The 14,963-nt window shown below is 46.5% G+C and overlaps 1 protein-coding gene across 1 annotated transcript; it reads left to right on the top strand.

Moving 5' to 3' along the window:
• Positions 1-8: 8 nt before the first annotated feature.
• On the top strand, positions 9-14,023 carry LOC104512631 (feline leukemia virus subgroup C receptor-related protein 2-like; the record flags this gene model as incomplete). Its single annotated transcript, XM_010155689.1, has 2 exons — positions 9-377; positions 13,882-14,023. Coding segments are annotated over exons 1-2 (475 nt in total), but the record flags the coding sequence as incomplete, so codon positions are not given.
• Between the last annotated feature and the right edge of the window lie 940 nt (positions 14,024-14,963).

Below are 14,963 nucleotides of genomic sequence, written 5' to 3'. Positions count from 1 at the left end.
ACGCCTTCCAGTGGATCCAGTACGGCAGCATCAACAACATCTTCATGAGTTTCTACGGCGTGAGCACCTTCGCCATCGACTGGCTCTCCATGAGCTACATGCTCGTCTACATCCCCCTGCTCTTCCCCGTCGCCTGGCTGCTGGACAAGAGGGGCCTGCGCTTCATCGCCCTGGGCGGCTCGGCCCTCAATGCCCTGGGCGCCTGGGTGAAGCTGGGCAGCCTGAAGCCCCACCTCTTCCCCATCACCGTCCTGGGCCAGGTCATCTGCTCCCTGGCCCAAGTCTTCATCCTGGGCATGCCCTCACGCATCGCCTCGGTCTGGTTCAGCTCCCACGAGGTCTCCACCGCCTGCTCCATCGCTGTCTTTGGGAACCAGGTAACGGGTGGCTTCATGCCACCTGCCTGGGAATGTGGGTGGGCTCTCAACTGCCTGGCCGGAGACTGGGAGTGCCAAGTGGGGAAAACCAGGGAAGGGGGAAGAGTTGCACAGGGCCTGGAGGGCAGCAGCAGGGATAAGAGGCACTGACATGGGATCCTTCCTGGAGAATACAACTGGTATGGAGGCAAGCAGCTGGGCTGTGGACTGATGGTGGTGGCAGAGGCAAATGGCACTACAAAGTTGGGGGCAGCATGGGGGGTGGGTATGACGCTGGCTTTGAGAGGTGTTGGGATTCAGGGTCTTCTCCAGTGCTCTCCTATTCCCACGTCTGTGAATATCCAGTCCAGGGTTATGATTCAGTAGAACCATGGATGGGCTGGAGAGGAATGCACACGCTTTAGGCACAGTGGCCTGCGAACCTCAGATCTACAGTTGTACCTGGACTCCACACTACAATATCCTCCTGCTGCTGGCAAGCAGATGGGACAAAGGAGATTAGCTGTCTATGGAAAAGAGTACTTGTTGCTGAGCCCTGAGGGAAAAGGACTTTAGCATTTTCATACCTCTTAAAAGTATGTGTAGAGTTTCCACAAGCAGTTGCTTTGAAAAGAAACAAACCATCCATCAGGCTAGGGCAAGATAAGCTCCCCGAGCACTCCTGTATCAAAGGCGGGTCAGGGAACCTGGCAACCTGCACTTGCTGAAGCTGTGATGGTCTTTTCTTGTAGCCACACAGTGCCCAGAGGAGATAAATTTTTCCACAGCTTTGAGAAGATCAGTGAAATAACTTCTTGACCCTTGCACCAGAACACCCACTCATCCCTGTTGCACGCAGCAGATAGGCCGATACTGATGCAATGTGGTGTAAGAGAAACAATTCTGGCTCTGTGACACTGACACGAAGAACCTGGCATTAGCTGCTAGGCTGGAGCTGTGTGCCCTGCTTTGGAACCCAATGTACGCCTCTACAGATGACTGCATCAATGTGGACAGTCTTTGATTCAGCCTGTGGGTGGCTGCCATTCAGATTTGAATGCTTTGCAATCCAGGTGGTTTCTAATGCATGGTTCTTCCTCACAGATAGCTTTGTGTGCAGTGGGTTTGAGGTCTCCTTTCCCCACATTCCTGGGTTTCTGTGTTTATCTAGATGCTGTGGGGGCAAAAAGAGGTGAATGCTTGGAGATGTTTGAGGAACTGAAGTCGGTGGAACAGCACTAGGAATTAAGAAGACTCTGGTTTTCATTTTTTGGAAAGAGAAAACGTACTTATCTTTCTCTGAGTGAATCTAAGCTTTACTCTTCATTCTTATCACCCAGACTAGTGTGCTGTTTTTTATGTATTTTAAAGGAATCTTTATAGTGGAAGGTATTTAACTTGGCATGAGTACTCTGCTGATTTAGGAGTAAATAAGTAACTGAGAATTGTGCTGTCAGACGTATTTTTAAATAGTTCAGGTAGAGTTACTCAGCAGTGTGCATAAGAAATCCAAACAACGGGGTTTTCAGCCTATGCTATATAGGTATCCTTATCGTCCTAAAAGGAGCAGGCTCGTATAACAGTTGTGAAAAGTAAATGTTGGCTACAATTTTGGTGCTCTGCACTGCTCTGGGTGTTGAACTGACATGGCAATAAGGCCTCAGTTCAGTACACAGCCTTTGCTTTGTAAGCCCAGGCTTCCCTTTCAGAGAATCAGAGAAGTCAGAAATGGCAGTGGCTAAAAGCAGGGCGTACTCCATAGGAAGGACCTATTCAATCTCTTAGTCAAGGGTCCTGAGGTGCGTAATGCCAGTGAATGAAGAGTAGCTGTTCTGTTTACTGGTGATGTTGGAGAGGGGGAAGAAACAGAGGCATCCTTTTTTCCTCCCTCTGAAGTTAAAGACTATGTTTTAGGGAGTGTTAGCAAAGGGTATAATACAGCGGGTTTGTAGTGTAATTGCAGTATGCTCCTACACACATTCCTCTACAACTGTATGGTTTTTCTTTTCTTGCCACGTCACATAGTTACAAATCCTCAAGGTGGAAAACGAGTTATCATGATTATTGTTATTGAATGCCAAGCACTGATGTCCCTCTCCATCAAGAGCTGCGACCAACTACACGGAGGAGCAGGGCAGTGTCACTTTGTTTGGTGTACCTACCCTCTGCCATAGGCAGCACTTCAGCAGCGCTGTCCTGAGGAGAGCCCTGCCTGCTGCTTCATCTACATGTGCTGAGGTGATGTCTGCTCAGGATGCCACTGCTCCTTGCTGAGTGATGGTAACCTTCAGGTTCTAAGCTAGTCCTGAACAGTAAATCATGGAATCAGTCAGACTGGGTAACTCGGGGGGCAGCATCGGTAACCTCTGACAGCATTCCAAAAAGTAAACCCAAGTCAGAGAAACTTCACTTTTTCATTCTCTGACCCAAGTCTTTGTTTCAGGAATACAACATCCTAAAGACAGGTCATTGCTCCCATCTTTTAAAAAACCCTAGTAGAGTGTCAGATTTTCCTCACTTTTTTCTGCAAAGTGTAAAGAAGGGTTAGGTTGAATCAATGAATCAGTGCTGGAGAGTGTTAGAAGAGTGTGGACACCTCTGGAAGAGGCGATTACATTCTCTTGTTTACCCCCTGCTGGTTTTCATGACACTTCACTTTTCCCCATTTTAACAGGAAGATGCATAGGTTTTTCCATTCTTTCTCCTTGTCCCTACAAGTGCATGTATGGGGCGTAGAATGGGGTTTACTTAAATGTTGGGTACTTAGGCGTTAGGGTTATTAAAATATTACTAGGTATTAGGGTATTACTAGGTAATGGCATTAGGTAATGGCATTAATATTACTAGGTATTGGCATTAGGGTTATTAAAATATTACTAGCATCTCATTGCTTAAAAGACTAAGGAAAATCTATGTGGGGACTTCTCAGGCTGAAGTTCTGGGGTAAGGAAGCAGAAGTGTTTTGGAGAGTTCACTTCTGTTCTTCGGATGTGGTTGAATATCGTGAGGAATTTGTCTGACGTGGTTCTGAAATGCAGCCATCAGTAGCAGCATGCCTGCTCCGTCGTCAGCGGTGTCACTTGTGGTTTGCGTAAGGCCATGCTGCTTCCATTTTTGATGTGTTGGTTCATCAGCTGGTTCCCTGTTTGGGGACATGGCTCAGACCTGACAGGTTGCAGCAAATGGGATTTCTATGTCGGAGGGAGACTGTCTCCTCATTTTGTCTGGTGACAGGACCGCAGAGGGAAGAAACACTCTCCTGAGATACTAGCATTTGCAGGAGTGTGTGCTTGCTGGAGCAGCAGGCCTTGCCCCTTCCTTTGACATACTTGCTCTGCTGTCCTTTGGGGATGAGGAGACGTGCTGTGGCGTGACAGAACTAACACAGTGGTGGGGATGCTTAGGTAACTAGTTAAATTCTTGTGGCTCTTTTCGATACCTGTTGGCCAGGTACCAGCTGTCTGCTTCAGCCGCTGTGGAGCGAGCTGCCCTGCTCTGCTTGTGCCAGTCTTCTTTAGGAATGTTGGGTTTAGGTGTATCTCTTGCCCTTCTGACAAAGAGAAACGAGCAACTCATGGGCTTGGGAGTAAGGATGCAGGTGTGTTAGATGGTCTCTCTGCTGTAATTTTACCTCTTCTTTCTTTAGCAGGGGTTGATAAAAGGTGTTGATCTGGTTTGGGAGGAAGGAAAACTTCAGCTTCTTATTAATCTCTGCCTCTGGAGAAAAATGATGCAGCACCTTCCTGATCTTCAGGTGGGGTCCTGTCCTTGTTCTGATGCAGCTGGCATGTGACTTCAGAGATTTAGGGCTTTCATAACAGAAATGGCTTGAGGCAGAGCTTTTAGGTGCTCTCTGTGTATTGCTGGGAGTGCCAGTCCATCAATGCTGGCTTTTGAGGTGGACAAACTGGATGATAAGATGTGAATGAAATTCAAGGAAGTGTTTTGTCTCTTGGTGAGTCTTTTCCTCTTGCTCTAAACCTGCCTGCGATAGTGGGTGGGTGTTGCTGAATAATCAGGTGTGCACTATCTGAATGGCCATTGCTTTTGTGCTGATGAGCCTTCAGTGCTGTTTGTGCTGAGCATGTGCTGCTGTTCCATGCCTAACTGCTAACTGTCCTGTGCCTTTTGCTCTTCAGGGAAGGCAACACCTGATGGTCTAAGAAGTGTTGTGGAAATGGAGCATATCCTGTGGAATTCCTGTCTTGGAGCAGACTTCTAGATCGCACTGGCTGTTCTGTCCCTGCTCCCAATCTCTTGAGATGAATCTGGTCCATATTAGAAGTAGGGGCAAGTGGTGGCCTGCCTCACATCCCTCTGTAGCTCGGCCCTCTATCTTCCAGGTATTTAGCTATTGGCACAGAGAAGGTTTTAGCAAAGAACCAAGAGGAGCTGGTAGTGGCAGTAGTTAATGGTTGACACTCTCCAGCCCTGGCTCCTGTAAAGAAGGGCAGGGTGGATCAGAGCACTTGGATCAAAGGAGTGCTATGTGGCCAGCTCTCCGAGATCCTGGCCAGAGCTCAGTGTGGGAGGGTGTGCTGACCAAGCAGCAACGTGGCTTTCCCAGGCATGCCTGTGTTTCTATAAACGGACACTGGAGCCTGAAATGAACTTTTTCTACCCATTTAATCCGATGCTCCCTCCTCAGCCACACCCCAAAGGCAGCTCCCTCTCTCCCCTCACAGAGGCAGTTGGCTTTCGGGTTCTGCTCTGTCAAGTTGCATGGGAGTTAAATGAATGACTGCAGCGTTTTTGCTGGGAGGGGCTGCCCTGTGGCACCCTAGACACTTGCCCTGCAGGATCCCCTGGGGCTGGTGATGTTAGGTGACTGTAGTAAGTCCTTGAGCGAAGTATATCCCAACTGAGGATTCCAGCAGCAGCTGAGGTAGCTGTCAGAGCTGAGACCCCTGTTCTGCTCTACTGTCTCTTATCTGCTGCTGCTGTTTTGCTGCATTGCGTTTCTTTCCCAGTAAACTGGGGGAAGGTGCATTCAAGGCTGAGAGGCCCTGAATACCTTCCATAAAGAAGTGGTCTTCATCATGTGGCATTGCACCATATTAAGCAGTACGAGATGATGCCACAGAAGCAGAAGTGTGATGAGGAAGGAAGTTTGCTTTGCTTCCAGAAGAGCTTTGGTTGTGCAAGTGCAGTTTGAAAAAATAGATTATCTCCCATAGCAGTGGGAGTGTAAAAAAAAGAGCCTAAGCCCTATCTTATCTCGTCACAGGGCCTGGATTACAAATTTTCCTTTCACAACTTGGGTCCTTTCTGCTTCTTAAAACACTGTAAGAAAGGTGACTAAACTGTAGTCTGCAAACATTTATGTATGTTGACTTCCTGACTGTCTGGATTTCAACAGGCTCTTTTAGTTTTGCTGTCAGTGGTATGGAAGAAGTGTATTCTGGACAGCAATCCATACAAAAGTACACTGGGTAGGAACTGGCAGCTTCTGCTTTGCACAGCTCTTCAGCTGCTATTTTCAATTCTGCTGTAGCCTTTTGTACAGAAAGGCATCTGGGACCTGTGCTGACAGCAGAGGAGTAGGATGCCAGTGTGTAGTAGGAGTCACGGGGTGTGAGGAGGGGGTGGCTCTGTGCAGATTGCAATATGTGAATTGTAGGGTCAGAAAGTTTAGCTGCTCCTGTGAAATGTCATGGTTGTAGCAAGGAAGGCACCTGTAGTTTGAAAAAGGGAGCACTGCAGGGCAGAGCTTTGACACACAGACTAGAATAGAGGAAGAGGCTGTGTTGCGCAGGGCTTTGGAATAGGTATCTCCTCAAAGGGGTTCCCGGGGTGAATGGAAACCCAGGTCTGATGCATTTAGTTATGCTGACAGAACTGTCTCAGAGGGATCTGGCATGGGGCCTGTATGTATTGAGCTTGGTTCAAAGCTTCCCTCTCTCATACATGTAAAAGTGATGTAGTGAGGAGAACCCTTCTGTTGCCCTTCATAAGGGCTTTCTTACTGCAGCAAGAGGCGCGTGGTTCAGCTCCTACAAACTCTGCGGCTTCTCCCACCTGTCACACGAGTCCTTTTGCCACTATGAGTTACGTTCTCCATCTTTGCACTGGTTTGCACTCCAGGGTAGCTAGTGTGGGCTACGTGACACCCTCATCTAGTCCCAGCTGTTACTGAACACCACGGATGATGCTCTGCTTGGCTTGTGAGTTTTGCCTGTAAGATTTCTGGGGAGATAACCTATTGCTGTGGTGGTTGTCTGAGATGGAGATTTCTAGAAGAACAGCAGTTGCAGTGTGCAGGCTTGCTTTTTTGACTTTTCACCAAGAACTTTGGCTTCCCTGGTGATAATGCTGTTGGGTCTGTCCTCATCATTTGTCTGGGAAATCTCACAAGATTTGTTTTGTAAGCTCTCGGTATCTAAAGCCATTTGTATTAGAATCAAGTATAATATAAAAAAAAAACCCAAAACCAAACCCCAAACCATTTCTAATATTGTGTCTGGAGAAAACTGTCTTGAAAATGTGAAGGCCTACAGGCTTAAACATATCTGTCAGAAACCAGGTAAATCAGTGTGTACAGCAGGACTGACTTGTTAAAACAACGGAAATATGAGTCATCTTCTTCCAAAGCATGGTAGTCCCTCTGGTTTTCTAGAGGTTTCCTCATTTCCATGCTCCTTGTTGATGTGGATGTTGAGGATTAGAGTTGGTGCTGTGCACTGTAAGTAAATGGTTCAGGACTGGTACTGCATCTCCCCATCTGTTACAGGAACCCTTCCTGCTCCCTTGCTTTCATGACAGTGGAGGCGGCTCTGTTAGAAATGGACGGGTGGCCCTGGAGGGAATTGGGGTGGTGTGACCCTCAGAAGGCTCTTTGGCGTTGTTGCTCAGTGGTGGCTCAGTGTAGGGATGCCAGGAGAGAAGTCTTTGGCACAGGTGAAGTGTTGCTTTTATTTGTGCTGTAAAACATTGATAGAGTTTCACAAATGTCCCTCAAAGAGCACTCTGCAGTGGGTAGATTCCCCTGTTTCTGTTCTCCAAGCTGATCCAGGGGGGTAGTGGTGTGGGTGAAAGATTGATTCTGAGATCAAAGTGAATGTGGGCCCTGTAAAAAGTCACTCTTCTGGGAGTGGAAAGGTAGAGTAGCTCCGATGGTGTGTTGACAGATGCAAAGAGCTTTCTTTGCTTAGAGCAAGTGAAGCCCTAGATTTTATTTTTGTTCCCCAAAGCCTTTCCTTTGGAAAGGTATAATGCATCAGAACAGAGTAGCACCTGGCCTAGGCCAGGGCAAATTTGTCATGCAGCCCCCGACCAGTCAGTGATAAGTGCTAAGGGGAAGACAGCAAAAAGACCAGGTTGGCTTTGAGCAGCCTGGTCTAGTGGAAGGTGTCCCTGCCCACGGCAGGGGGGTTGGAACTGGATGGTCTTTAAGGTCCCTTACAACCCAGACCATTCTATGATTCTATGAAAAAAAGAATGTATCCTCTTAACTCACTGAAGTCTTGGCTTGGGAACTTGCTGAGAATGTGTTGAAATCATGGTGTCTGAAGTCTCTTGTATCCGTGTTTATCAATGCGTGAACTTCAGTCTTTTGATTGCTAAGGTTTCTGCCCATTTGGCCAAACTGACTGGCTGCTGGTCCTGGGGTTTCCTGGGACTCCTGCCTGTGCCAGGTCACTTAGAAATTCACGTAATTTTTCCCTTCCTCCATTCCAGATTTGAGTATTTGGTAAGAGCAGAGTTAGTATTTTGGTGTGTTTGTGTGTGAGTAGCGTGGGTTTTCTGTTGACTTGTGCTTTTGAACTCCTGGATGAATACCATCTGGTCCTGACGCCTTGTCAGAGAAGTTAGTTGAAATAAATTGATTAAGATCTTCCACTGATAACACTTCAGATTTTTGCCATGTAAAGCAGTTCTGTGGAAGTGGAAACCTCCTACAAATAACATGTTGTGAACGCCGGTGCAAGACTTCATTTAGTTCTCCCTCTTTCTCGAATGTTCTCCGTCCACAGAGATCACCTTTTGGTCCTACAGGCTTTCTGGCAGGCTTCCTGATTTTGCTGTGTTTGAAGAGTTTTGACTTAGTTTGTGAAGTTGTTCTGCAGCTTTTTTTTGACCTAATTATGGGTTTCCTTTAGCTTGATCCAGCTTGCTCCTTTTTAATTTGGTGGAAGTAATAATGTCCAGTTTTTGTGTTGGGTGGCGGCAGTGGTTGTTTTTTACTTAACTGTGGTTCCTTTATTCTGTTCCAAAATTTTTACTAATATTCTCTAGGCTTACACTGAGTCTCTGGTGCCGTGTCTTTACACAGTCTTAATGCCACTTGCAAGCATTTAATTTCTTTGGCTTTTCTTTTTAATTTCCTTTTAACAAGCTTCTTTCCTTTCAGGTAGCTCCCTCTTGTGAGTTAAATATTGCCATAGTGCTTTGGAGGATGGTTTTTATTGTCGCTGCTGCAAGAAAACTGAATTTGAGTGCAGTGCAGAACCCTTCTGTAATATTGATCGTCGTCACACTGTGCTGCTCTAGGTCTAAATCACAAATTGTGCTACCTCTTGTAGGTTCTCCTCAGAAAAGAGTATTTATGGAATCCAAAAATGCAGTCTCTGCATCATCCCTGTCATGATGCTTATTTAGCCTGCAAGGGCATTGTCGAAATTTCTCACTGTTGTGTTTTTTCTGCCTTTGCAGCATCTCTCTCTTTCTCTCTTTTAACGCTTTAATTGACCTTCTGGGTTTGGTGGTCTCCTCTGTCAACATTTGTGCTTACTTATGGAATTTTATAGGGCTTCTGTATTCTTGTTGCTGACACTTTGTTTTCTTTAAGGTAGAGACCCATTCTCCATCGATCATTCATTTACAGTTTTTATGCTGATACTGCACTGATTATCTTCCTTCAGGAGACTCTTGGTATACAAACAGCTGAACTTAAATTAGACATCCCAATTTCCATTTCAAAGCTTCAGGTACATTTGTACCATCTTATTCGCCACTTGTGTCTTGGTTTTGTTGCCTGTTACTGTATATGCTTGAATATGATGATGTTGGGACTGGTCCTTGACAAAAATCAGGTAGGAAATATATTCCTTCTATTATTTAACAGCTGATAAAGGATAAGTCACCTGAAGAATGCACTCTGCTGTAATAGTTGACTTCCCTGGTATTCTGTTTAAAAATTACCCCAAAGCCGCCTTAAAATAAAGCACCAGCAATCTGATTCCTAAGGAGACATCCTTGGAGATCAGGACAGTATTGTGTGTTTTGGATGTGGGGATGCTGAATGATGTACCGAATTTTCATAGAATCACAGGGTGGTTTGGGTTGGAAGGGACCTTAAAGATCATCTAGTTCCAACACCCCTGCCATGGGCAGGGACACCTTCCACTAGACCAGGTTGCTCAAAGCCTCATCTAGTCTAATTTCTTCCTTATATCTAATCTGAATCTACTCTCTTTTAATTTAAACCTGTTAGCCCTTGTGCCATCAACTTCGGGAACTAGAGCCTATCTGTATAGGTCTTGGAGACCTTTCTGCCTGTACAAAGGTTGGGGATGATAATTTGTATGCTGATGAGAGGGACTGCCCTATGAACCCTAATGACTAATGGTCTCTGTAAGGAGGGTAGCACAGACTGGTGCAGAACCAACCTTGTTTTTACATTGCTTTATTTTCCCAGCTCTGCCACGAGAGGTGCGGAGAAGGGAGAAAAGTTATTTTTTCCTTGCTAAGGCATCTTTCAATTTTCTCGTTAACCAGTTAGTCTGTTGGGCTGATGGTGATGGGGGCACTGGTCTGCTGAGAAACAGGCTGAAAATCTCTTTGCAAAAGGTAAAGTATGTGCTGTATAATACTCACCCTGTTGTCTTCATTGCTAAAAATAGTATGAATAATCCAGGGTCTGTGAGTATCCTCCAGGAAATCTTCAGTTTTAGTCAAGTCAAGGGGCCTCATCCTCATGGGATTAATAACATCAGTTGCTCTGAAATATAAAATGTATCTCCTATTGCTACGATTGCTGGGATTTTTCCCCCTTCTACCACCTAGTCCTTCTCAAAGGTTTAACAAACTCCTAATGGATAAAGTGATTCCTTTTTGGAGGGGATGAAAGAGGACAAAACATCCATTTACAGTTAGAAAAATTGGTCAGGTCTTCTGAAAAGACAACAGCAGCGTCCAGGAAAGCTGAGTAAGTCTGTGTCCCATTGCATAAGTGATGGCTCTAGGACTTCCCAGTAAAGGATTTCTGGATTTGTCAAACAGGTTCTCAGTACCCTCTCTGCTAGGTACATCATATAGATCTTTTTTCAGGAAGGAGAAACTAGAGAAGCTGAGTGAATCTTGAATGTGGTCCTGGAGAAACTTACATCAGAGGTCAGAATAAAGCATGTATCTCTCCTACTTTCCTCTCGTTTTGCTGGAGTTCAGCATCTCGTGGTAGTGGGGCTAGCATGTGATTGCAGAAAGCAGGAAGCCAAGAAGCACTTAGCACAGCAATCTAGCCTGGTCCTTCCAAGAATGAAATGGTGATAAGACAAAGGAGCAATTTCCAGGAAGGTGTTGATAGACCTTATTTGGGTAAAGGAGCACATGTGAGACCTGATATGTAAGAGCTGGGGATAATGGCTTTAAACTGAAAGAGGGCAGATTTAGATTAGGTATCAGGAAGAAATTCTACACAGAGAGGGTGGTGAGGCACTGGAACAGGTTGCCCAGGGAAGCTGTGGATGCCCCATCCCTGGAAGTGTTCAAGGCCAGCCTGGATGAGGCTTTGAGCAACCTGGTCTAGTGGAAGGTGTCCCTGCCTGTCTCAGGGGGGTTGGAACCAGGTGATCCTTAACGTCCCTTCCAACCCAAACCATTCTGTGATACTATGGCTCTTCCCTTGAGTGGAAAGGAGCAGTGTTGAGACTCTTTTCCTCAAAGCTTGAACCTTTGGGAATGCTAAGCAGATAGGAGCGAAGCCCAGTGTGGCTGTGTCCTGGGCTGATCAGGCACATTGGAGCCACAGGCCTGCATTTTGGCCACGAGCAGGGAAAAATAAATGTGCTGCAGAGACAAACAGGCTTCTGCCCTCTAGGAGTGATCCCTGTGAGCATCTGTGTTCATGTTGCTGCAGGCTTCTTTCCCTCGAGCAGAGAATGGGGAGCCGTGCAATTGAATGAAGGTCAGGGCTGGAAGCCTCCAAGCTAGCTGATAGTTGTGCTTGCTGGCAGTTGGCGAGTCTCAGGGGTCAGCGGGCAGTGCAGGGTGGGAGAGCAGACCTCACTCACTGGTGAGAGGCTGGGGTTGCTCCATGTCTGAACAAAGTTAAACTCTGGCAAGTTTACTTTCATGTCAGAAGCTGCCTGTGCCGTGAGGGTGTTAGGAAAATTTAAGCTTCCTAATGGTCTCTTAAGTTTCCTTCTGAGCTCTTTCACTCCTTGACTGGCTAAATAGGGTGCCTGAATCTAGCAGATAGTGCTGATTGAAACGTAAGCATTCTTCCTGTCTCAAAAATCCACTAGCTGGATGAAGGAGGAATGAGTTTGTGGAGAATTGTCTGGGGCTGGACTGATTTTTGTGATCTGTCACTCTGGCACAAGCTGATTTTTATCCCAGGTACCAGATATGGCACCTGAAATGTATTTGTTCTGTGATCTTGATCCCAGCCAGTGAGAGGATCTTCCGAGATGAGTCCATGAGCATCCCAGAAAAGCATGCAGGAAGCACAAGGAGTTCCGGCTAGAAGGCAGCTCAGGAAATATGCCCAAGCTTGTGCCCGTGTTTCAGGGCTCCTGGGTCATTCTGCTCTGTATGCTGATATGCTTGGATGTGATTTATGGGCAGCATAGTCCTTGCCTTTCTTAGTTCTTGCTTTCCATACTGTCGAGTACTAGACCCTTTCCAAGGCCTTGAAGACATGGAACACTGCAGAGTCCTTCTGTAGGGCAGCAGTTGGCTGGCAGTGCTGTCTTGCTGCTGTTCAGGCACAAACAGTATCATCTCTGGTTCATTATCCTGGGACAATGAGTCATGGTGGTCCTAATTGATTCCTATCAATCCAGTGCTTCCTATAAGGAAACAGTAAATGCATTTGGCTTAATTTGACTGTATCCTCATTTCCATGTTTTGTGTATTCCTACCTCCTCTCCTAGTGTGATGCGGGCAGTGGGTCTATAGAGGCTATATTAGTGTAGCATGAATAACCCCTGGGTGGGTTTTTTTTTTATGCTGCTAGTCTTGTATTGGTTCAGTTAGTACTGTTCTAGTACTGTTAGCACTTTCCTGTCTCCAGTGAATGGTACAGCCTGCCAAAGAGATTGGATTTCTGTGTCAAGCAAGGATGAGAAAGATGGCAGGTGGCCATGCAGCCACTCTTTCTTGGGTGCTTTCTCAGTCCTTCCATCTATTGGAGGCTCTTGTGTGTCCCTTGTCACTGTCCACAACAGCAAATGTAGGATTAAATCAGGAAACAGCAAAAATGAGAGTGTTGCTAAACAAAAAATTGTTATTGCCCCAAACAGGGGTGAGTGTGCTGAGCCTTGAGAGCAAGCAAGAGCTGAGCTTGAGCATGACTCTTTTTGTAATGTCTGAGAGGGCTGCAAGTGCTGGGAAGGGCCAGAGGAACAGGTAAACACCCAGTGCTTGGGAACCAAATGGTGATTGAAAGGCAGCCACAAACAGTGAAACACAAGGGATGGGGTGGGGTGGGGGGCTGGGAAGTGGCTTTTGTAGGCTCCTCGTATGCTTAGAGTACTCATGAATGTGCTGAGTGCACTTTGGCTCCCACTTAATGAAAAGAAGCACCAAAGCAGCTATTTCTTCTTTCTCCTATTTGAGGGTGGCACTGAAGGTCTGTGCCACTGTCAGTCCCAATTACCAGTGTGGCAAAGCCTGTGGCGCTACAGCCCCTTGTCGCTGTTCTGGAGAAATAGCTGTGGAGTTAAAACCCTGATGTCCTCACTAAAGTGTGTGAGCATTGGTTTTTGGAGGTGGCTCGTTAGGAAACAGTGTCATGAAGTGGCTGAGCCAGACTAATACCTCACTCATTAGAAGTGAGCAGGTTTCTGTCTCAGCCCTTGCACTTGTCTGGGCGGAAAATAAATTAGTTCCACTCATTAACCCAGCAAAGAATTGGTGGATTTTGATGGTCTTGTCTTCTGCCATTTTTAATGGGCCAAACTGGATTGCGAGGTGATCAGACCAGCACCAGAGTAGGTACAAGGTAAGGAGTGGGATGTGTGGACAGGAACATTACATGAATGGGGGAAGACAGGGGAAGCAAGACCTCCACTTTGATGGAGGCAGGTATTCATTCTGCTCACCTCTACTGTAAAACCTTGCCTTGAATATCCTGACAATTATGAGTGCAGTGGGGGGAACCTCTCTTATGACCTAATTGCAGTGGATAGCTGGCTTTTTTCTTAATTACTGGGTGGTAAAGAAGATTTTCACCTTGGTTATCAAAGTAGATGAGGCCCAGCTGAGCCTTTACTGGGCATCAGAGGGCTCAGCTGTGGGGTGGTCAGCAGTGTTGTGGTTCCATGTCACACCTCTCTCTGTCTCTCCCTTCTCTCCTGCTCAGCTTGGCATCGCTGTGGGCTTTCTAGTCCCTCCAGTTCTGGTCCCCAATGTGGGGGATGTGGAGAAGCTGGCCTACCACATCAGCATCATGTTCTTCATGACTGCGGGAGTGGCAACAGCCCTATTCATCCTGGTCATCATAGGTAAGGAGGTGGGAGCATGCACGTGAAACCAGATGGGACTGAGAAGATCAGCCTGTGTGTGTGAGGGACCTGTGTGCTGGGAAATGGGCTGAGAGGTCATCTGGGGATGTGCCCTGGCATGCAGCTGTCAGGGTCATGCAGTACCATATCTTGCTGCTTCAAAGCCTTGATGAACAGCACACATAGAAGAGAGTATAAGAGGTTGCGAGTGAACTTGCAAAATTGTTAATTTTATCCTTTTATTGCCTGTGTAATAAAACCCTGGCATGATTAAGCTCTTTAAAAGCCAACAGAAATCTTCCGAGGTTCAGTCTTCTTGCCTGTAAACAGGGTGCTGGGCCTTGGGTAATGTCTTGGGCCTGTCCATCTCTGAAGTGTAGGGAGAGAGAGGCAAGTTAGATGGCATCTCAGGAGCAAGCTGTTCCCAGGAGGAAAAAAGGCAACTAGTTATAAGTGGAGAGAAGGAAACAGTAAGGGCAGCAGCAGGACACCAGTGGTGCAATTGCCCTGCTTATCATGTGAAGTGGAAGCCACATCTTTAATATCAAAGATTGTCATGTCACTGGAGAGCATCTTGTCTGATGAACTCCATGTAATATTCTTTTTTTGTATAGGCTCCTCTTGCCAGCTTGCTCACATTGCTTGGTGGCTGAATCACATGGTAGGGAATAGAAAAAGTGCAAAAATGGCTGTCTGGCACCTGGTACATCAGTATCATCTGCGACTGGAATTTCTGGATGCTACTTCAATTCTAGATAGGGACAGCAGATGGCTTGGCCAGCCTAAGAAGTGCCAGGCTTGAAATAAAGCCTGGCATAGGTCATTCCTCCCTTGGCACTGGGCGCTGCAGGGCACCAGGCACCTTTGCCAGCTGGCTTCTTTCATTCCACTTTTGTATTTGTAACTCAACTCCTATTTTAACTCCACAGCTATTTCTCCA

The sequence above is a fragment of the Eurypyga helias genome, unplaced genomic scaffold (genome assembly GCF_000690775.1).
Source record: "Eurypyga helias isolate BGI_N326 unplaced genomic scaffold, ASM69077v1 scaffold49510, whole genome shotgun sequence".
NCBI lineage: Eukaryota > Metazoa > Chordata > Aves > Eurypygiformes > Eurypygidae > Eurypyga > Eurypyga helias.
This window is presented reverse-complemented; position numbering and strand designations above follow the sequence as displayed.